We start from the raw sequence: 24,137 nt of genomic DNA on the forward strand, positions 1-24,137 counted from the left end.
CACCTCTGTGCCTGTTCATTGGAGCTGTACCTACTTTTCCAGGGCCAAGGAGATCGAGGTTGCTGCACCGCTGACTGTGTCTTTTACCCTGCCTTGAAGCTGCTCCACCCTTGCTGCTGGTGGTTTTCCTTTGAGTGTGCCTGTGGCTCTGTTTCTCTGTCAATGTCAGCATCATCACAGGTGCCACTCTGGGCCAGTCTATGAGACCCAAGTGTCTGTGTATTATACCCTTTACGTGAGTGTTTTCTTGCACTTGATGAAGTGAGTAAGGTCATTCACAGTCCCCTGATATTGCCCGCCTGCAGGAGACTCATCTGTCGCATCTTTAGTCGGATAAACTTTGGGGAGGGTTGTCAATAGTAGCCTTCTGCCTGTTGCTACTGGGTGATACAACTGGTCCTCCACCTTTCCCCGAAAAAGTGTGGACTTGCCATCTTCTTCCACAAGTCCTTTTCTTTTACTATCTTGAAAACTTGAAATGACCCCTGGGTCGTTATGTGTTTGTGTCGTTCAGGACATTAAACAATATCATGATTGTGAGCTCTCTGTATGCCCCCAACCAGAACCATGTGCCTTTCTCCCCTTGCTGCCGCAGCTCCTGGTGAAGTTTGGTACCACTTGAGTGGTTATTGGGGTGAGACTGGAACATGGCAAAGTATCCCCACCTCGACCACTCAGGTCCACTAGATCAGGCCAATGCAAGAGATAGCGTGATCCTGCATGATGTCCTGGGAGCTCATGGACTGATTGACCCCCTGGTGTCTGACAAACCACAGAGACAGGGAATACACCTTTTGATCCTGTATTAATAGGAAGTGCTCTAGGATTGACTTTTTTCCCTTCTTTCACTCTACTTTACTCTGGCTGCTGGAATGCAAAATAGCAAGGAGGTTCTCAGATCATGCCCTGGGGCTACTGGAGCTCGACCTTGGCCATATCTCCCCTCCCTTGAAGCGCTGCAGGCTGAATCTCTCTCACTTCCAGACACCAGGTGCCAAACAACACGGGCACTTTCACAAATATCTCAGGGATAATTAACTTTATGTGTCTTTCGCACAGCTTCTTTGAGCGGCAGGAGAGGCTACTTCAGGAAGGGCTTTGATGAGAGAATCCGCACTCAGCAAGCAGGTGGCCCAGAAAAAGCAGGCCAGACTGAAGGGGAAATATTCGCTCTCTGTCAGAGACTTTCAAAAGACACATCTCCCAGATCTTCTTTGTAGACTAGAGTGTTCCAAATTTGAATTTAATACTCATTTCACCTGCCAGGAAGAATACGCCCTGCTTCATCAGTGGTGGTGGCACTATGAACAGGGGGAGAGGTGGGCAGGATGCTGGCCGCACAGTTGTGCCAATGGGAGGTGAGTGGTGCCATTCAGACTATCCGAGGGGAGCCGGAGGAAATTCTGGCACACCTGGTAGAGATGGCAGAGGCGTTTGCTTGCTTTCTTGGAGCAGTTTATTGCTCAGAGGCTCCTGCCGACCAGACCTTGGAGCAGGATTTTCTCAGGGCCGTCCGACTGCCCACCTTGTCAAAAGTAGGCAGTAAGTGCTCCAAGAGGGTAAAATCACAGAGGATGAGATTGCGGAAGCCATTCATTCCATGTCCATTACTAAGGCCCCAGAAGACGACGGGTACCTAACAGGGTCCTATAACATTAACAAAGACCTGGTGGTCTTGCTGCTTTTCAAATTCTTTAAAGAGCTGGAAGGCTCCAACACCCTCCGCCCCAAATATAACAAAGCAACTCAGCCTAATTTTGAAGCACAATAAGTATCCCACTAGTTGGACGAGATACCGCCCCATTTTGCTTCTCAATGTGGACATGGTGTTTGCGAAAATTCTGGTGACTCGTCTCAAGCAGGTGAACCCAAATCTTATCTATGACTACCAAGTGAGATTCATGTCCAGCCGTTCCTCACAAAATCACACGCGGCTCCTGACAAATGTCCTGTGGAATGTCCATGATGACATAGACGATAAGCTACTTCTGTCTCAAGATGCAAAGAAGGTTTTCGATAGGGTAGAGTGGTGATACTTATTCCACATGCTGGACAAGGCTGGGTTCAGTTTTTTTGGCCAAGGTCAAATGGATTTACACCTCCCCCCACCATCAGGTTGATTGCATAGTCACTTATTTTCCTTGGCACTCTTAGGAGCTGGCATCTAACAGTCGGCCTGTATTGATACCCCCGAGGGCGAATGCACAGATTTTGCATTAAGCAGATTACATTTTACGATCCTTGAGTGACGGGGTGGGAGGGGTTCTGTTACGCATCTTATTTCTTTGATTGACAAGTTTTTGACCTTCCCAGGTTACAAGATTAATTGGATCAAGAGTGAGGCGCTCCTGTTGATGCCCTGTTTACCGCAACCCACTTTGGCAGCTTTTGGCTTCACCTGGAAACCTAAGGGACTGAAATATTTGGGCCTCCTGATCAACAGGGGCCTTTCTAATATGGTACAGGATAACATTCAACCCCTATTGGCGAGCATGGAGCAGGACTTGGCTTGGTAGTCTGCTATGCAGGCATCATTATGGGGGGAGAGTCCAGATGGTGAAGATGATTACGCACCCCGGTTCAATTAGGTTTTCAGCAAGCTGCCCCTCCTGCTTTCAGACGCATTAAGCTGTTTGTGAAGGCGAACAGGAAACCTCACTTTAAGCCTTCATGGCTGAATGAAGACACTAGGGCTGGGGGCTTACGTTTGCCAGACATGCGCCTATACTATCTTGTGCACCATCTTTCTCAGGTGGCCTACCTGCTGGACTCCTTGGATTCCATGCTGTAGAGGGGCACCAGAGAATGCACCGGTGCACAAACCCCTGACACTATGGGATTCCTGTACAATGTGAGAGCTGCACGTTGCCTCGCCCCCCAACTCCATGGGCTACCTGGACGAAATGGAAGGAATTCCATCTGCTACATGGGGGTTGGGGTGTTCCTCTTGCAGTTCATAAAGGGGTGCTGCTGTGGTCAAATGTGGGCATTACTGTTGCACACCATCCAATCTCCTGGATGCTTTAGGTGGAACGGGAGATTCAGACCATAAGACATCTGCCGGAGGGGGGTGATTTCATTAGTTTGAAACGCTAATATCGACGTATCCCCTTCACCTTCCCCAGTTGCCATTAGTGACAGTGTAACACTGCCTAAGGGATCTTCTGGGACCGGCCCCTCTCCAGCTTCCTGGTGGTGGATCACCTCTGGCTACGGGGCCTTGCTTGAGGAGCGGTCTCAAATCTGTATCAAATACTCATTGACAGTCTTTACTCTCAGGACACCACACCTCGTCTCCGGTCTACTGACAGGAATGTCTGGTCACAGATTATTTTGACGGGAGATTTTACATTTCCACTACCGCTCCCTGAGGGATGGGTGCCTGAAGTACTCCTACTTCAAGATTCTCCACAACTGGTAGTGGACGCTGTGTAAGCTCTTCAGAGTTTGGCCTCTGCTGACGGATATCTGTAGGTCCTGCTCCTCTGCTGTGTATGATTTGTTCCATGTTCTTCGGTCCTGTTCTGCCCTGGTGCCCAATTGGCATTCTGTGTGGAAGACTCTATACTCTACATTCTCTCCCCTTCCAGGACTCGACTAAGGTGGCTCTGGTACTTTACACATGTGAAGGAAGTGTCTTCCCATTTGCAACGGTAGCTGTCATGGTGGCCAAGATATGTATCCTTCACCACTGGCACTCTCCTCAGGTGCCCACACACCCAGAATGGTTGGCGGAGCTGTACAGATTGGCCACTTATGAGCAGCGGGTGTATACATTTCAAGACCACCTGCCTGCATTCGAGGAAGTATAGGGTCCCTTCCTGCGGCGGATTGCGCCTTAATATCGGACTTTTGAAGGGCGTTGTTTACTAGGCATCGAGAACAATTACATTTAATTTTTCTTCCCAGTTATCCCAGTCACCGGATATGGGCTAGTACCAAGTATTGGTGGAGGAGTGCTCCTGGTCTTTTCTTAATCAATGGAGGTAAATGGGGGAGGAGGAGGGGGGGGGGGGGGGGGGGGGGGGTTCATAGTGGCCGCTGAGTTCTGGGAATGTGTGCGGATGTGTAGGGGTCTGGTTGAGCAAGGGTGGGGCTGATGGGTTGTCATACAGGTAGGGTAGCATCACTGGATAGAGATTCATTTTTATCAGAGTTATGGTGAGCCTGCTCTCAGGTAAGGCACCCAGTTTGGACGGGGCATAGTCCCCCCTCTTTTTGCAGTTGCATTTGTTCTATTTCTTATGTATGTGGTTTTGTTTTTGTCCGATTGTTCTACTGCTTTTTCCGACAATGTAATCCATGGTATTTTTTGATTGTATGTACCTGTCGTGGGAAGTCGGCAATTGATGCCTGTAAACCTTTGAAAATCTGATTAAACAATTGTTTGAATTTTTTTTTAAATCCAAACGAATTTAGGATCCCTGACATTCACTGAAAAAACAAACTACCAGGCTAACCATAACATGCAGGATCGGACAGTGCAATTTCTAAACCTTTGAAGAAGTAGTGTCAATTTCCTCACACTTAGAAGCATAAATATAGGAACAATGTTTTGATGCGCAATTTCAAAATGTTGTTTTCTATGACTGACTAGATTTAGTTAGGCATGTTAGATTTACAAAATTATTTTCAAAACTGAAATTACGTACGTTTGGAAATCTGTTTCAGGACCCTGCACATGCATAAGGAGATGCTACTGCTTATTATACAATGGACAACTTTGTTAACTGACATTCATGGAACAAGCTGTGCATGGTCAGATTTTCTCATGTCCACAGAGTTGCTGCAGTGACATCTTTTTGCATCCTCGGTGGATATCCACTGGGGACACAGCAGTCAGAAAACACAGCAATTTGTTTCCTTTGCAGGATGGCGCAGGGATGGTAGGGGATGTGAGCATCCTCTGATCAGCAAGATATCTACCCTGATTGTATATTTTATTAGAGCAACATAATGCAAGCTACATGCCTCATGCATCACGTATTCTTTTATCCCCGATGGAACCTCTGGGATCCTTACTTCTCTCTTGATGTCCAGGCACGCAACAGAAATACTATCTCTGTGCCCTAAAAGGGATTGATTGACACCTTACTGTCTTACGGATCAAGTCACTGTACTGCTGGATGGTGGTGAATGAGCTCACAGGCCTCTCACTCATCATTTCCAAGGACACGGCTGTGAGCTTAGTCATCTCCATCCACTGGAGCCTGTTCAACGCACCACCAGGAGTGAGCGCTTCCACCCAAACAACCAAGATCCCCATGCTTTAAGTTTCCTGATGAAATGCTACTCAGCCATTGCAAATATTTCTCTGTTTTGCCCCAAATAGGCTGCCATTCATTTTGTTGACCTTTCTGGATCCGCACTCCAGATTCAATGCTGTGCCATGTCTTCATAGGTCATTTGGGTTCAGGATGCCTTTCCTGAACCTCCGGGTCACTACACTATAATTTTTTTTGCTTAGGCCAACTGACCGTAAATGAGAATACCTCCACTTTCAGATGTATCAGACTGCAGTAATGTGAATTAGGGTTCGAAGAGAGATTTCAGCAGATACAGCCTCAACCACATCCCACTGCTAGCTCTTCGCCTACTACAGTTTAGAGGGATTTCAGATTGTAATTATAACAGACAGTTTCTTTTAAGAAGAAATAACACCTATCATATCTAGAAACACTACGTCACAGTCTGAAGGGGTTAGGGGAGACAGATGTGTCTCTAGCATGTTGGCCAGTAGGACTTTGCCTCTATTGAGACTGGATATGACCAGCGATAAATGGAACTTATGAAGTCAGATTCAAAGGAAAACACCTGTTGACAATCTTAATCTCATGATCAACATTATATTATTTTTTGCACCCTGTAGTTAAAATACTAATAAGGCTAGGAATATTCAGAACCCAATATGTGCAATTGTTTTCTCAGAAGTGAGCAAGAAAAGAGAACAATCTGTCACAACAGATGTGCCAGGTAATGAGCCTCTAGATCAGTCAACTGTTTAATTTCGTTTTACTTCTCAGAAGCATAAGCAAAATAGGAGGGTACCATTGGTCCGTTCACAAGAAGATCAGATATTTCAATGCCCGTCAGGTTAGAATTGGGCATGCTGGATAAAGTTTCTCCAGTCCCTGACAGTCGCTAAAGGGATATCTTTTGGTTAAATCAATGGAGCCAATGGCTAAGGCACGTGAGGAATCCAAGTTCTGCTTAATAAATTGTAAGAGAATAAAGGGTAACTTCTCGACCATATTCTATGTTACCTGGTTGACACATTACAGTAATAAGCAATTCTACGTCTTCTAGCAATATGAACAATACCCTGGGCAGGGGGGACGCTGTACAGTTGGTCAAGCATGCAAATGTGAGGAGTAGAAGGCATCTTAGAGAAAAATAGTAAACATACAAATATAAACCGACTGCAACACAATAAAATAATACCAGCTGTGCATGTGTGATCTTCAATACATACCTGTGGATTTTCCAATCGTTTTAAATATTCTTCAAATGGCCCTTCAATAAACTAAAACACAAGATCAATACAGAAGTGTTATAGGGCAATAAAGTTCAAGACGAAGCGAATCACATGAAACAGTTATTTCCAGGGTGTAATTACTAACCACTCTTCTGAAATTTAGAGCAGTGGAGCAAGCACAAATCAAGTCTTTTAACCTTTCAATTATGGCCAACAAGCCTTCACTCCTCAGCTTTAAAAAATCCTACCACAATTAGGGCCTTTCTGGATCATATGAAAAAGATGCTACACACCAGTACCACATTTCAAATAAACCTTGCAGCTCACTAAATAGTTCGACTTCACTTTAAACGCTAGATGAAGGACTACGCATTTTTGTTGAGGCACACAATAAAAAAAAAAAAAGTTGTCATGTACCATTCTTCATGATGCAGTTAGGGCTTGTTAAAATAATAATAAAAATTAATAAAAATGTGATATTTCTACCTCTTTGGTGTGCTGTCATTTCACAATGTTTTAATCAGGGAAGTGGATCAAAGGGTGATCAATCGTATGCACTTCTGTAAACTGTGCTCAGTAAATGAACTAACTATAAAAACAGACCCAGGAAGTTCTCACCTCAAATCAAATATGTCATGTCCTTTTAAGCTTTAGAAAATAAAAGAGTACAAACAGCTTAACTGGAGGATGGCATAGGTTGGAAAAATGTATACCAGGTACTCTTCCCAGCCCTGAAAGATCAATGGATATACATCCTAACCAACATTGGCAGCATATAGCTCTACAAAAGACCGACTATACTTACTAAATAACAGACACAGATCCGGTGTTGGAGACGGCAGAGCCCAGAAATATGGCCTCACCTCATGATTCTTGAAAAAGATGGTCGGCAGGATCCTGAACACACTAAAGCTTTCCTGGCCACTATAGTTTAGGAGCAAGTTTCCAAGAAGCTGGAGCATAAATAAATGCTACTTCACAAATTAATTTGTTACTCAATTTTTAAAACTTTACAAACAGGGCAACCATTTACATCAAATGTGCTAATCTCCACAAATTCTCAGTCCAGTGTCCAGGCATACCAGTGCTTCAACAGAACATGCCAATATGCTTTCAGTGGCTCTCACATGTTTCACTTGATCACCCCCTCCAATATGAACAAAAACAAATCTTTTACTGGTACTGCGTAGGCCTAGCAATTTCAGAAATACCACAATAGTGGGAAGGAGAGATTGAAGTTACGAAGAGAAGGGGCTTCTTCAGAATTTTAAGGATACTTGGAATGCTTCATAGTAGTCACTAGGCAGACAATTCCAGGTTTTCAGCACAAAACACAAGAATGCTTAAGAGTCTTTGTGCCTTATTTAGAGTTTGGTAGAGAGGGACATCTGCCAAAAAGCAGCAGTTGTTCTGTCTGCTTTATTTAGAGAGCCAATGGCATCAATACACATGCTAGACAAAGAACAAGACATCCACCACTTTTTGGAACTGGATAAAATCTATATTATGTCCACTGCAGAGAGGATAGCGGGTCGTAAGCGATAATTATCAATACTTGGGGATTCATGTTATATATGACCCATACATGTAGGAGGCTGAACGTTATTACCCATATAAAGGTCTTACACAAAGGACCTTATTGTCATGAACGTACTCTCAATCTCAATTCTTGACACTCTTTTCAAAATGGTGACCATATCCTGGATTGTATATATCCCCCAGAACCATCCCTTTGAGTTCCAGGCACTTTTCTTCAGGAGGATTCAAAAACATATATGTGCTCTGCTGTGAGCGAATGGAGTACAAGTGTGTTTTCTTTGTAATTGTGTTTGAGCCAGTTATGATGGTGGTTTAGTTAAGGTGGACATAAATGCATTATCAAGTGTCTCGACTATTTATAGTTGAATAGTGGCAGCATAAAGAACCTGCTATTCCCCTCAAAGCATCTATCTCACCCACACTAATTCCATATGCTGCTTCGTTCAGATTCACAAGCTTCTAGTGATGGAGGGAGTTTCCAAACCTTTACTCATGCCTCTCAACGACTGTGGCCGAGGTGCCCACTTAGTAACAGCTGGAAGAAAATCAAATCCCATAACTCAATTTTGGCAAACATAAGCTGATTCCCAGTAAATAACGTAGTACTTTAAAAGCAAGACTACTGTTGCAAAAAAAGATCTCAGTAACCTATAGAAGTATTAAATGAATATGACAAAGTCCTAGGTCAGAAAGACTAGAGCCTTGATTCAGGATTAAGACTGTACCGAATTTATCAACTAACTCCACACATCATTGGCCCCCAACACACAAGCAACAGCTAGTCTTCTGTGTAAGGAAGACATGGTCATCTCGGCTATTTACCGAACAATGTGAGAGAGGAAATCCCGGCAAGGTGTTGCATTGTATGAGAAGGAATGTGAAAGAGGGCACAAATAACTCTTCTTATTTGTGCCACTCATCAACCTGTCATTGTTGATCTCTATCTTTCTCTCCCTCCTGTAGACAAGCTGTCATATCATGTCTCAATCCGACGTACACAATCCTGAACTGTCGGTTTTCTAAATTTTTAAGTCTAGATGCACAAAAACTAAAGGACAGTGAACCTAGCTAAATGCCTCATGAAACTCAATGTATATATATTCCCTCTGGTTTTTAAATGGTTTTATGTAATCCATTGAGACAGCTATATATGTAATACAGTTTTATTGCATTCACTTACCTTAGGGCATTATGCATAAAAACTGTCAGGTCATTCAGTCTCCTTCACCATCTCTTTTAAGGAAGGAGCTCGGAAAATCAAATTATGTCTGGACAAAGATTGTTGCTTTGAGCCATGTCACTTCAACAATCCGCCATTCTGATAAATTTGTGCAATTGTTCTTTAAATGAGCACACCCAGAATTGTATTCTTTAAGACCTTTTTCAAAGGAAACATTCTCAGTTGTAAACCAATGACAAGATCATCTGTACGGTTTTACTTTTTCAATTGTCTTTGATTTTATTGTTAGTGTAATGGTTTTGTATTAAATCCGCACTTTACAAAGAAACTTCAACTCTCTCTCTCCCTTTTCTCCCTCATACTTTCTTAGGCAGTCTTATTTTTCTGTGATATAAATCATTCTTTCTCTTTCCCAATGCCACATGCTGTTTTCTTAATACTGTTCTTACCTGGTATTGACTTGTTTCTGAACGGATGGTGACACTCGCTTTTAAAATCTACCAGCCTAAACTTCTGGCATAGCTGCTTCCTTCACAAACTGCCTCACTTTCCCTCAATCTGACAAGAACTGCGCCTGTTTTTACATTTTAAAGTCCTTTTACATGATAGTGACAGATTACATTTTAGAAACAAATTCATTGCTTGCCTCTAAGAGGCCAAAATAGTTCTTATTTAGTACTCTACTCAAAACCCAGAACATATGAAAAACACTCAAACTAATCTGCTGTGACATGAGGTATCTTGGGTTAAAATTACACAGACACTAATTGTAGCAGGAGGTTGGGAGGCTCAACACTGTTAGCTGTTTTCTATTAGAGGGGGTGTTTAAACTACAGTCAATTCTAAGCTGACTGCCTCGTGCAAACCTGAGATAATATGTACTGGCAATGCCAATAGGTCTGGGTTGCATTTTGAATCCAGGATAAAACAATAAAAACGTGTGCTACAGTTAAACAACTAAACAAAAATAATTACTTTCTCTATGAGATTAAGCATTAACATGTGAGGATTTCAGTATAATTTTGAGATGCAAAATAGTCCCCTATGCATTCTAATGGAAGCACTCCATAGAAGGCAGAATGATCCACCACACAGACAATAGCATGACGTGAGAGAGAACTAGTCCTCTGGGTAGTGCCAAAGCCCAGTTTATGTAAAATTAAAAGAATTTCTAACAGAAGGTGTTGCAGACAGCTGTGCCGTGAAGCTAGACTTAATTAATGAGAGTAACAATACAAGAAACCAAACAATTGCACTTACCGCTTCAAATGTGTTTCTGTGTTCTCTCAGATAGTCAATGCAAGCTAGCCGGATGTCATAATGCCTGGCCTGAGAGTGCAGCACCTGAGGAAGGAAAAAAAAGGTGATACACAGACTAATGATAGAACCCCAAGAATTTCTGGAATAAATGAATCAAAGGAGAACTCCTCAACCAGCTGTGCTGCTAGAAAGAATGATCAGAAACACGTAACACTAGCTTTTTAATGCCAAGACCCCTGAAAGAAGACGTTGGTTCAAAAGGGAAAAAATAATGCCTAAGGAGGCTCTTTGCCACAGCACAAAACTGGGTATTACTGCATGTTCTCTTTGAAGAATGCAAGATAGGCTATAGGAGTGTGAAAAGTAAACCCTCTGAGCAAGATCACAAAGGAAGAAACTATGTAGGCAGGAAATGATAACATACAATGGGCCAATTGCTAAACGTCACTCCCTGAAGTATCTAGGACTACTTCCAAGAAAGACAATTTTTTTACTGTAGTTAATTTTAAGGGAAGGTAGTGCTTTCATGAGAAGCAAAGCATGGCTAATTTAAACACACATCAATCCTCACTAGGAGACACAGCTACACGATTATTCAAGAGCAATTTCCCAGCACAAATCAAAAATTTAGGAATGCAATTAACCCAGGCCGGTAAAAACCATTTCAAAGATTGCATTTAGACCTGGCACACATGGACTGTTCATGTAGATTTTGCCAACAAGAAGTGAAGCACTTGTTGACAATCTTGTTGGATCTACATATAAGTAGGCCAATATGGAGATTATCAATGAGATGCACCTAGATCATTTGGCGAGAATGACAAATCATAGATCATGGATAAAACAAATGCAATGATTACATCTTGTCGGACTCCACTTCTTAATGACATACATCGACCTACAATAAGTGGATAGTGAGTCCATTATTAAAATACATATATATACACATACATATATATATATATACATATATATACACATACATATATATATATATATATATACACATACATATATATATATACACATACATATATATATACACATACATATATACACATACATATATACACATACATATATATATATATATACATACATATATATACATATACATATATATATATATATATATACACATACATATATATACATATATATATATATATATATATATATATATATATATATATATACATACACACACAACCAATATGCACATCTACTAATGAGAGAACACAAAGCAGCTCTGCTGCTTGTCCAAGCGTATTTATTAAATCACTGCAACAACGTTACTCAACGAGTTTCGGAGCTCTCGGCTCGTGATCAGGAATCAGAGTGCTCCGAAAAGCATTAAGTAACGTTGTTGCAGTGATCTAATAAATACGCCTGGACAAGCAGCATAGCCATGGTGTTTTCTCTCCTTGGTATATGTTCACATTAGTTGGATGTACAGGGGTTCCCTACCCCACCGCAAGCTCACTGTGGTAAAAAGGTTTGGGAGACAGCAACCAGTACACTTGGATGGAATTAAGCCAAATTGGCAGAAAGCTAGCTTTTGGTCCTCAGATTGTGTTTTTTGTTATTCGGTGTAAATCCCTTTCAGTAGTTGTTGAGACATTTAAGGAAATCCAAATGTGTATATCTGTGATCGCGTCCAATTCACAAATAATAACAAGCTTGTGCAGAAATCTGCAGAGCTCCGACTGGCTGCCAATACATCAATTAGGAAGTGTGGGCAGCCATCTTGGGACTCTGCTTGAAAAGAACAAAGGAGGCAGGGTACAAATACCCTGACATCCAAACTTGGTCTTGGCGTCCCAGAGGGACCCACTCTAACAAAAAACAATTTCTTTTTAAATGTTTGCCATGAAATCGCAACAAATTCTGGTCTATACTGAAGCCCCCGGGTGGGCCAGGTCTTGGGCATGTACAAACAGCTAACAATAAAGGAGGGGGTGCGTGGGCCCCCCTCCCCCAGAGCATTTTTTTTAAGCCCGGGTACCACGATCCCCACAGGGCTAATGTTTTTATTTTTGCAGGGGCTAGCAGATTCCTCACCCCGCATTCCCCCAAGGCACTACCACCTCCCCAGGGCTTTCAGCTATAAAATTGTGAGGAATGGGTCTTGCAGATCCCCCGGGGACCACCACCTCCGCGAGGCTCATGTTAATATGATCACCACCTTCTCAGAGCAGTAATGAATTAAAAAATATGGGGGAGGGGGGGGGGGTTATGTGGACAGCCCTGGGGACCATCACCTCCCCCGGGCAAAAAGGCATATTGTTTGAGGGGGTTTGTGCGGACTCCCGGGGATCACCACCTCCCCAGGGCTCTTTTTTTTTCTTTTTAAAAAGAGGGGGAGGCCGCACAGAGCCCCCTCTGCCCAGCTGACCTGTGGACACATTTGCTGCTGCACTGGCTGTGGGGAGCCACCGACGCCACTGGGGACTACCTTTCTCATGATCCCTGCGGCCTGTCGCACTTTAACTGCGCTATGTACGTGCCAAAGCTGTCCTGCTGCTCTGGATGCATGCGAGTCGCGGTCGGGTGAAGCCCGAGCCAAGGGCAGGCCCATCCACGCATGTCAGAGCCAGAAGAAGGCTAGGATGGGCTCACCCTCTTGGCCTGAGCTTTTGGGCATTTAAAAGGTATTCTCTTGCATCGTACAGATGGATTTAAATCTGTGCTGCTGAATGTGTTTGATATGTTCTAGCTGACTGACTGACATAGGTTAAATCTTAATCTATTTTTAGGAGGCTGTTTGTAATTTATATCCATTTCGGAGTCATCAATTAATACTGAATTTGCGTTTTTACGCACTGCTACTTATAGGAGATCCTTTTGTATTTTATGAGTTTTTTTTACTTGAAGCAGGGGCAAACAAAAAGGCACCTGAGCCTGTCCAGGGGACTGCAAAACATTGAAAGATCACCCCTAAGACTGATACGTGTACTCTTAAGGAGACAGACATCCTCATCGAGGAAGTACAGTACCTTATTAGTACAAATTCCACAACTCAGGATGGTTCTGGGGGCAAACCTAACATTAAAACTGACAAAAAGCCCCTCTCTAACCCAGGCGACATCCAGAGAAAGAAGCCTTCTTGCGACTCTCAGATTGGTGGCCCCCCAAAAACTAAAGACAAAAGAAAAGCTCAGCCTATCTTGAAGTTTTTTTAAAAGCCATCCAAGCACCAAATGCACTTCTAATATCTTTCTACCTGCAGTTACTGATTGTTAAATATGCAACTGCATTATTAAATCTACATCTCTCTATACCCATAATCCTTTGCACTGATCAATGGGATGAAATGTGAGTTCAAACACCGGCCATAAGTTTAAGTCCACTACATATTCCCCTGGTAAGACATCTCCAGGTGGGGACTGAAGGCACACTGATTTTACAACTAGGGCCAAAGCCAGTGAACCTACAGTCATGAACCATTTTTCAGGTCCGGCTGGCAGGTATGAGGGCCAACGAGACAACGAGTATAGGAATAGGATGGTCTCCGGTCCAACACACCCTCCCATTCAGCCAACCAAAATTAACCATAGGGGGACTGAGTCTATTCCGTATCCTCCGAAACTGGTGCACAACTCAACCCTTCACCAGGGAAGCCAGGACCCAAGACATAGCTGTTCTATTCTTTTGATAAATGTTCTCAAACTTCCACCAACCTCCCCCAGTGAAGATGTGCTAATAAATTCATTTATTGGATCTGCAGGGTACGGGGCTGTCGCACTAAAATAAGGGAAGATATTTTAGGAGTCAAAAGACTCTCCCAACTTAGTTCAGTGCTATCAAACCTCTGTATTAACGCTCTTAAAGAGAAGCCTGCTTAATAATCTAGTGGACCTTAATGCCCGAACCTCTGCCCTGGTTAACACCGACATTCAATTTAAGTATAGGAGACCTGAGCATAATCCACCACATGCTTCCCACAATGTTGTAAACTACAAGTCTGGTGTATCTCCCAATAAGGATGTAGATCGATAACCATTGTCTTTCAACAATTCTAAAAAGTATGACGGACTACCATGTGCTAGTGCCCTAGATGATAGTAGTATTGCTTCCATTCCTAATCTCTCTGGCACAGACAAAAAATGATATCACGGATCGAGTCTGCACAGCTTCATACTCTAGTTAACTAGCAGCAGGACTCCTAGTTCCATTCAGTCCACTTGTAAATACGGATTGTTCTGTTATTCAGCTCCCTGCTGGATTCCCCTCCTCTCTTTCTACTGTTCAAGTAAAACCTATGGTATCCATTTTTTCGTGGAATGTTGCTGGGCTGAAGTCAAAGATAACTCTCCCTGACTAGAACAACTATATAGAGGAGTATGATAATTGTTTGTTCCAGGAAACCTGGTCCATTGAACCCCTCTTTAAACCTAGTTATTTAAATTTCTCTAATCCTGCGTCACAAGGTCCTGTGGGACGTCCATCAGGAGGGCTCTGGCAATTCGTATATTGGTTGATAATGTCATAACTATAGATAATTATAACATATATTCAAGAGGGGTAAAAGCAGGCTTGAGGTCCAAAACTGTTACACTTTTAGAGGATTATTTGGAATCCATTCATAGTCATGCTTTCTTGATTATTGCAAAGGACTTTAATACACCTTTTGAGCCCCTACATAGTGTTGATGTAAATCTTACTAGGATATCCCATGTCTTGAAATTCCTACTACTAAAAAATGGACACAAGTTGCCCTGCAATTGAAATCGTTTTCAACGGAAATAGAGCTCAAAGCAACAAATGGTAGGACCAGATCTGACAGGAAGGGGGCAAGCACCTTAAACAACCTATCTCACTCCAGCCATATTGATTATATATTACTGGAATTGAGGCTTTGGCCGCTTCTTAAAGATATGGCCATTGTAGATAAGCTGGAGAGCAACGAAAATCAATCCTCTGTGCCTTACTATAAGCTCTTTTGCACCATGCAGGCAAACAAAACTTGGATACAGCCAGTACTAGGAATATTCAGCCATCAAGTGACATGAAGAGACTTAAATGGTCTCAGGATTTAAATGGTCTCAGGATCTTGACTCTGAGTATTTTGTCTGCTGTTGGTGAGGAACTGCCATTTACTCTAGCAGAACTGCCCACACCCTGAAGGCATGTTAAATTAAGTCCAAATTACTGAGAGGCTCAACAACTTATTTGACGGAATGATACTTCCTTTCAGTGTCCCCGTAACTAAGTCAAGTAGAGGTCCCCCTAGACAAAAATCATGGTTCAATAAGGAATGTAGAAGACTCCAATGGTCACTGGCTATAGCGATAACATTCAAGGATTCGTCAAGGATCTACGTGGTTAGGAAGCTTTATAACGCAAGTCAGGTTAGAGCAAAAAGAGAATGGAATGGCACGTGGTGGCAAGCCCTGAAAATGGCTTATTCTGCTAAGGACTTCATTACATTTTGGTCCCTGGTTGCAAGGGGAAGAGATGGGGAAGAGATGGTGATGCGGCCTCCCCACCCCCGACACACACACACACAATCATGTCTCCCCTCCTACTTGGGTAGACCACTTTTCAAGGTTGTACTCTGTGACTCATTCTTTAAATGGGGTGAGCGGTGAACCAACGGATCCTTTCATATCTTCTCTACCAGTCTCAAAGGCTCCACATTTTGTGCAGGATGATGCCCTTCTTGTTCTGCATACTATATCTCGAGGGAGAGCCCCAAGGACCCGATGGCATACCTGCTATGTTCTTGCAGGACAAGGAAAAATAGTCCAAGTACTTTCTTATTTTGGATAATGTCATATCACTTGGAGCTCCCATTCCTGAATCTTAGAAGGGAGCTGAAGTAATTCCTATCTATAAAAAAGGTGACAGATCTGCCCGCCAACTACAAGCCTATTAGCCTGTTTGCGCCCCGAAAAATATTTGCACGTCTGGTCCTGGCCAAGATTCAGGAGTGCATCAATGAAAAATATATTTTAACACCATTGCACGCTGGGTTCTGTTTGAAAATAAGCACTTTATACCAGGCTTTTCACCTCCTGCTTTTATACTGGAGAACAGTGGTTATCAGAGGAGGAAGTAATCAGCTTTTGACCTTGTCCCCACAAGAAACTATGCAGGTATTATTTGAAATGGGTTTGCCAATGGATTTGCTATCCCTAAAGATTTGCTAGTACGAGGGCAATATTGGCCAAGTTCGATGAGGTGCCCAGGGTGACCTTACAGAAAGCTTTTTCAAGCACAATGGTGTCCGCTAAGGGTGTTTGTTGCCCCCTTCGCTCATTTATCTATTTCTTAATCACTTTTAACTTCTGTTCCCACCTTGTACCTACACTGGCTGCTATACAGATACCTATATTGTTGTTTGCAGACAACACCTCGTTGATCTCTAAGACACCTAGTGGTTTACAACGAGCACTACTCTGCTTTGAGAACTTTTGTAGCTCTTGTGGATTAGAGATCAATACTGCAAAGGCCAAGTTTATGCCGTTCAACCAACATAGATCATTTATGGGTAGAATAAAGCTGGTTGGCATCCCACGTGATAACATAGGCAGATAACTGGAGCTATACTCAAAGAACAGAACACCTCATCTAGCAAACCAATTGATCCACCCTTACAGATACATCATATAAAAGCTTTGGGCTCAGCCTTATATGGCTCCAAATCTGTGAACAAGTTCTTAAGAAGCTTAGCCCGTCTTCCCCAAAGGACCCCGATTAAACCATTGATGTACGATATGGGTAGGAGGGCATTAGACAACAAGTCAGATCGCGCCCATTATTATTCTGAAAAGGGCCATGGGTAACACCAAAATAAGCTTGCTATGCTTCTGCTTTAAATGTAGTGGGTGTAGATTTTATAATAAAACTGAGTGGCTCCAGCAAATCAAAAAGTTGTTACTAGCAATTGGACTAAGAACTAAGAGAAGGCCCCTCCTGTCAACCAATATCACCAGCAAAACTGCCGCAAACAAAATATTGGTCTTGGATTACTCCAAATGGGCTCTGGGAGGCAGTAAGCTCGTCCTTGACTGGGAGGTTTATTGTATTTTTAAAATGATAGATTTCTGGAACACTATTGGGACTTTATTATCTTGCCTTTATTTTCAATTAAGGGTGGGAACACTTCCACTACAATCATTCACTAGCAAAAGGACTTTGAATGAAAGTGCTTTGTGCCCCACCTGCAAGCTTTCAGGAGAAAAAATTGCACATCATATTTGCTTGGCTTGGCTAGAACAGTAAGAGGCATAGATTCAAATACTCACTCAGAGACCCACTCAATCATGCACCCACTCACAGACCTATTAAGACCCACTCAGATACACTCACACCTACTAACAGACCTACTGAACGTTCATGAACTCACTCACTCACACACTCACTGTCAAAGGTTAGTGGTTACAATTAGGGAATAAAATTTAAACAACCTTAGATATTCACTGAAAAAAACAAAGGTTACAGGGACGTTATAATTAGGCTCACATTTCACTTGTACAAAACCAGTAAAATTCAGCAGTTATAGTTATTTGAATAAACTATAAATTATGTTCGCAAAATGCACTGCTCATGACCTCACATATTGCATCACTCATGACAAGGTCAGTGACATCAGGGATGGCATCTCAATTGACATCACTGTTGACATTATCAACAGAAGCAGTCACACACCCACTCACACCCCTATACAACCTCAAACACCCACCCACACATTCACACAACCACTCACATACCCATACACAGACCCATAACAAACAACCACTAACTCATCCATAGAGCCACTCATACACCCACTCTCTAACTCACACAGCCACTCACACAACCACTTACTCACCCATACAGCTACTCATACAACCAGTCACCTACCTATACAGCTACTCACACACCCACGTATTTACCTATACAGCCACTCACTCACCTTTACAGCCTCTCCACAAAGCCACTCACTCACCCATACAATCACTTACATACCCATTCACACATCCATACAAGCACTCACACATCCGCTCATTCATCCATACATCTATTCAGACACTTACTATACAATACAACCACTCACACACCAACTCGCTTAATCAAACACCCAACCTTACAGCCACTTACATAGCCAGGCACTCCAATACCCACTCACTCACCCATAGTGATTAACACAGCCACTTATACATAAACTCACACAGCCAATCACTCACCCATACAGCCACTGACACACCCACTCACCAAAAAAACTCAGCCACGCACTCACACAGCTACTCACACACCTACTTATACAGACATACGGCCACTCAAACACACATACAGGCACTCAGACACCCACTCACACACTGGTATACACAGTCACCCAGCCACTCACATAATATATGTTAGAAATAGTAGTACTCATTAGTAATACATAAAGTATACTATTTTAACTTTTGCAGTACCGTGGTATATATGTTTAACACTCAATTGTTTAGAAAACTCTCACACTCACACTCACTGGATTATGTCTTCAGTGATGTCATTTGAGATGTCAATAGTGATGTCACTGACCATGTCATGAGTGAGGTCATAAGCAGTGCATTGCAGAGAGTAAGTTATAATTAACTCAGGTAACTATAACTGCTGAATTACACTGGTTTTGTACGAGTGAAATGTGAGCTTAACTATGACTCCCCTGTAACCTTTGTTTTTTTCAGTGAATTTCTAAGGTTTTGTTAATTCTATTTCCTAACTAGAACGTCCCTTTAACCTTTGTTTTTTTGTATATATATATATATATATATATATATATATATATATATATATATATATATATATATATATATATCTTTACCTGGTTTGTGAGTGCGGACTCATTTGCAGGGCAAAAGTTGGGAGATATATATATACAGCACAATCTGTATGCACGAGTCCACAGCAAAAGTTTAACACTGTGTAGGACACGTGCAAAACCGACATGTTTTCTGATGCAGAACGACAAACAGTGGCAAAAGGCATGTTCAAAAGGCTAGCTAAACCGCCTAGAACAACTGAATTACCAACAGTGGAAACGCCTAGTAATCCACTCTTAATGACTATGGCAAAATTAGAACGTCTCCATGAAAGGGAGATCCGTAAATGGTGGGAGGCAACGAGCCTCACTAACTACATCGAAGAAGAAAGGGTGCCACGGGGGCTGAGGGTCCATACCGTTCCCTCCTATGAGAATCCGGACCCACAACTGCTCACAGATTGGTTCGAACACACTGCTCAATACTGTGAGGGCACACTCAAAATACTCGTAAAGTATGCATGGAGCGACAGGGAGCGAGCGCTGGCAGACATTGAAGCAATCAACAATGAACTGGAAAGCGAGACTGATCCTAGCCAAGTAACAACAATTGCACAGATGAAAGAACAAATGAAGACCAGGCTAGTAAAATATGAAGCCAAAATAAGACTCCGGAAACAGGAGAAATATGAAAGAGACGCAAACGACTACCAAACTGGACGCGTCCTCACCTATGCAAAAAAGTTTGACGCTCCACGCAAGGCCCTCCAGAGAAGTAGAAAGGAAGGTGCTGGGACAACAAGCGGAACTGGGGAAGTGACATCCGAGTCTGAAATAACAGAAAATGAATCGGAAGGAAATCAGTCAGACCCAGAAACACGCAGTACCGCCAGAGGGCTGAAAGCAGCAGAGAAAAGCACCAAGACTCCTTTTCAGGAGGAGTACGAGGTAATTCAAAGCACATGGCTCCGGGGCGGGAAGAACAAGCCCCCGGATACAAATACCCAAGGAGCAGGAAAAGAAGGAGAACCAGACGAGCAGGCGGGGGGCACAAGAGGCAGAGGCAGAGGCGGCGCGCGAGCATCTCGCTGGACGAATCGGAAGCGCCCCAACAAGAAACAATAGCTTCAGTCACTAACCCAAGAGGAACGAACTATACTACAGACACCTCACGAAACCCTGGTACTGACAATGAGGAAACAAACTTAACGGTAGTCAATCTAACTACCAGGAAACTCACTACAGAGGAAGAGCAAGTTCTAAGTCTTGGACTAACTTTTTGTCCAAACAGTGAGTTGGAATATACTCAAACCAAAATAGACCTGTTCCGCTTCACTCGCAAGCTGAAATTATATAAACATTTTAAATTGCGACCACATCTACAGAACAAGGAAAACCAAGGATTAAGGATTACAGCAACGGATGTACTAAGTGGTAAAGATCTACGATCAGTAGAAATACTAAGTGACTTAGAACTGGAACATACACAGGACTTTGCACACTTAGACACTGCCCAAAGAGCAGAAATACAAGGCATCGAACAAGAAAGAGACACCAGTGGATTCAAACCAGTGTCCACTTTTGTTCCCCAGTCCCCTTGGGACGCTGTAGATGTGTTTTCTGAAGCCATGAACGAGGACCTATTACAGTATCGTAAAACCAACCACCATAACTCACACCAGAACATTACGGATCCACAAAGACTAGCTCTAAAAACACTAATGACATACACAAAAATTATTGTGAAGCCCTCAGATAAGGGTGGGAATGTGGTTTTAATGACTCGTGAATATTACACACAGGAAGCATCAAGGCAGCTTTCAGATACAAACTTTTATAATAAATGTACTAATGAGACCTACCAGCAAAGTATCACAGAGTATGATAAACTCATTGTTAAGTGGTATGATCAACAAATGCTGAGTAGAGACGAACATCTGTTCTTACGTACAAACTGCCCTATGACTCCTACTTTTTACCACCTCCCAAAATTACACAAAAATCGTGACTGTCCACCTGGTCGCCCAATTATTTCTTCTATTGGGAGTCTCACAGAGAATATGTCTCGTTTTGTGGACCACACTCTATTCCCTTTGGTGTCCACTTTGGACGCCTATGTGCGAGACACAAAGGACTTTCTGACGAAAATACAGAACTTGGTGTGGGAACAGGAATATCTTTTGATGGTATTGGACATCACCAGTCTCTATACAATTATTGAACATCACCATGGACTAGAGGCTGTGAAATGGGCATTAGATCAACGCCAGCTACGATTTGGAAGACACAATATAATGATTCTCGAATTCGTAGAATTTTGCCTGAAACACAACATTTTTCTGTTTGAGGAACAATTATATATTCAGAAGTCTGGGACGGCGATGGGTACCTGCTTTGCCCCCAGCTACGCGAACTTGTTCGTGGGCTGGTGGGAGGAGCAGGTACCCAGGAGCTGCACGGTAGGAGGGAAAGAGGGAAAGGTCATCTGCTGGCATCGGTATATCGATGACCTTTTCATTGTGTGGAAAGGCAACTGTGAAACAGCCCATGAATATATCAATGTCCTAAATAACAACAAAATCAATCTACATTTTTCGGGAACAGTAAGTCCGGTGGCAGCGGACTATCTGGATCTCAAAATTTATGTAGAAGATGGACACCTCCACACAAACCTTTTTAGGAAAGAGACTGCTGGCAACTCTACACTGCATGCAGTAGCAGTCACCCTCCACAACTAATCAATAGTATCCCCTACGGGGAACTATTGAGACTTCGCAGAAATTGTTCCAAACCATCTGATTTCGAAGCGGCTGCTTCGGAATGTATATCCCGATTTAGGGTTAGGGGGTATGGTGAGAAATTACTAAACAACACCCTCAATAGAGTCAGAAGAATAGAGAGACAGTCCCTCTTGACCAATAATCCTGAACAGGTCAATCGAAGAGGCATACCAGGTGACAATAAGGGCAAGTTCAGAGTCATAACCCCCTATTCAGCAGGAGCGGAAAGTTTTAGAGCTATGCTAAGGAAGAACTGGCATATTCTCTTAACTGACAATGTGCTAAAAGAAGATTTGCCAACCCAGCCACTCCTAACCTTCAGCAAGGCGAGATCATTAGGCGACATATTAGTGACTAGTCATCTTGAGAAAGTGCCCCAGAGAAGTAACACCTTAAGGGAGCAAAGAGGCTTTTACCCCTGCGGCCGCTGCAAAGCGTGCGCAGGAAGTAAACGTGTCCTTTCTTATGTCATAACTGACACTGGCAGGAAAATGTATATAAACAAATTCATTACCTGCAGCACACAATATGCTGTCTATTGTCTACAGTGCCCCTGTGGCTTACGCTATATTGGGAGCACGATTAAGGAGATCAAGCTCAGAATACTTGAGCATATGCGAGCCATCGACAAAGTAGATCAGGCTTATCCGGTGGCTCGTCACTTTGCGGAGGCCCACAATCGAGACCGGAACAAGCTTCAGTATTTTGGCCTCGATATCGTACCCCCAAATATACGTGGCGGTGACCGCCTACGTAGATTAAGGAGACTTGAGTCCCGATATATCATTGACCTTGGCACGAAACATCCCAAAGGTCTCAATAGTGGGGAGGAGATGGCTTTCCATTTGGGGAAATAAGTTCATTAGACCAGAGAATAACACGAGGTACATATGTTTCCATGATGATAGCTCATTTCAACCAACTGTAATTAGAACTCCTTGAGTATCACCTTGTATGGAATAACTGTACATCAGTGTATATAACAGCTCTATAACCTCTGCTTGACTTATGTCATATACATATATTTGTGTGAGAGACTCTTTTACGTTAAACGACCCATAGCATTTGACTCGCTTTATAACTCTTTATCATGAATTTATGAGAAATGTGAAATGCTTTTGTGCTCTAGATTGAATGAATGTCTAATTTGATTTGGAGTAACATATGGGTACACTATAAGAGACTCTTGTATATCTACTTTCCACTGTACATAACATTGATTTTCACTACACTGGTTTCACTATGGATTTACTTTGATTTTTCTAAATGAAATGCGAATTGTAGGTTGTGAACAATCTTACATGACTTTTTGCTGCTGCACGCAATGCATCCCATTCTATATATACATCCCACATTCTTTTTATAAGTTACCCCTATCACATGGTTGTTGATTTGGAAGTTCCTTATTGTACTTTGAACTATAGGCGTTTTTGATGATGTATTTCATTTGGGGACATTAGCCGATCCACGGCTGTATGTTTTTGTCTAATTTATGACTTTGAATCATGATACGCCATGCATGGAATAATGCGCCTGCCCATCTGAGGGCTTAACCACTTCAGCTATATTTTTAGCTTGATGTTAATTAGCTGTATATTTAACCGATTCTTGTATATGTCATTCAGTGTTATATATATATATAACATACATTACAAGATGGCCACCCCCCTTCCATGCCTGGTGTGAGTCCCCTTGTTTATGTCCATGCCTTACTGAATGTGGGAGTGAATACTAAATGCTTAAAACTATGTCGGAAGTAAACACAGTGCATCACACACTGACGAAGGCAGACCGCCGAAACGCGTCTGTGTGCACCCCTCCGCTAAATAAAATCTAGCGCTTTGAAACCTTTATCCTCGAGTGCTGTCTTGTTCTTTCTGGAAGCTGAAGGGATTTGGAGCGAATATATATATATATATATATATATATATATATATATATATATATATATATACACAAACCAGGTAAAGTTGCACAACAACATTTATTTTCGTGGAAGAAGCAAGCATTTTAGTCCGGGTCTTGTTCCTGTAACTGCCGGACGCGTTTCCGAGATCCTTAGCTCCTTTTTCAAAGACGCTTTGAAAACCCAGCATTCTCACTGCATCGTTGTTGCTTCTGCTTTATTTCACCTTCCGGTGCCCTCTTGCAAGGTATGCAGCTTTGCATAAT

General features: G+C 42.5%; 1 protein-coding gene across 1 annotated transcript in view; it reads right to left on the reverse strand.

Moving 5' to 3' along the window:
* The window catches only part of OTUD4 (OTU deubiquitinase 4), a 577,225-nt gene that overhangs the window by 457,561 nt on the left and 95,527 nt on the right, over nucleotides 1-24,137 (reverse strand). The window contains exons 2-3 of the mRNA XM_086962254.1: nucleotides 10,455-10,538; nucleotides 6,473-6,523 (exon numbers count right to left, since the gene is read on the reverse strand). Of these exons, the coding sequence (XP_086818380.1) occupies nucleotides 6,473-6,523; nucleotides 10,455-10,538 (135 nt within the window). The remainder of the gene's footprint in view (nucleotides 1-6,472; nucleotides 6,524-10,454; nucleotides 10,539-24,137) is intronic.

Source organism: Lissotriton vulgaris, chromosome 3_1 (assembly GCF_964263255.1).
Source record: "Lissotriton vulgaris chromosome 3_1, aLisVul1.2, whole genome shotgun sequence".
NCBI classification, from domain to species: Eukaryota; Metazoa; Chordata; class Amphibia; order Caudata; family Salamandridae; genus Lissotriton; species Lissotriton vulgaris.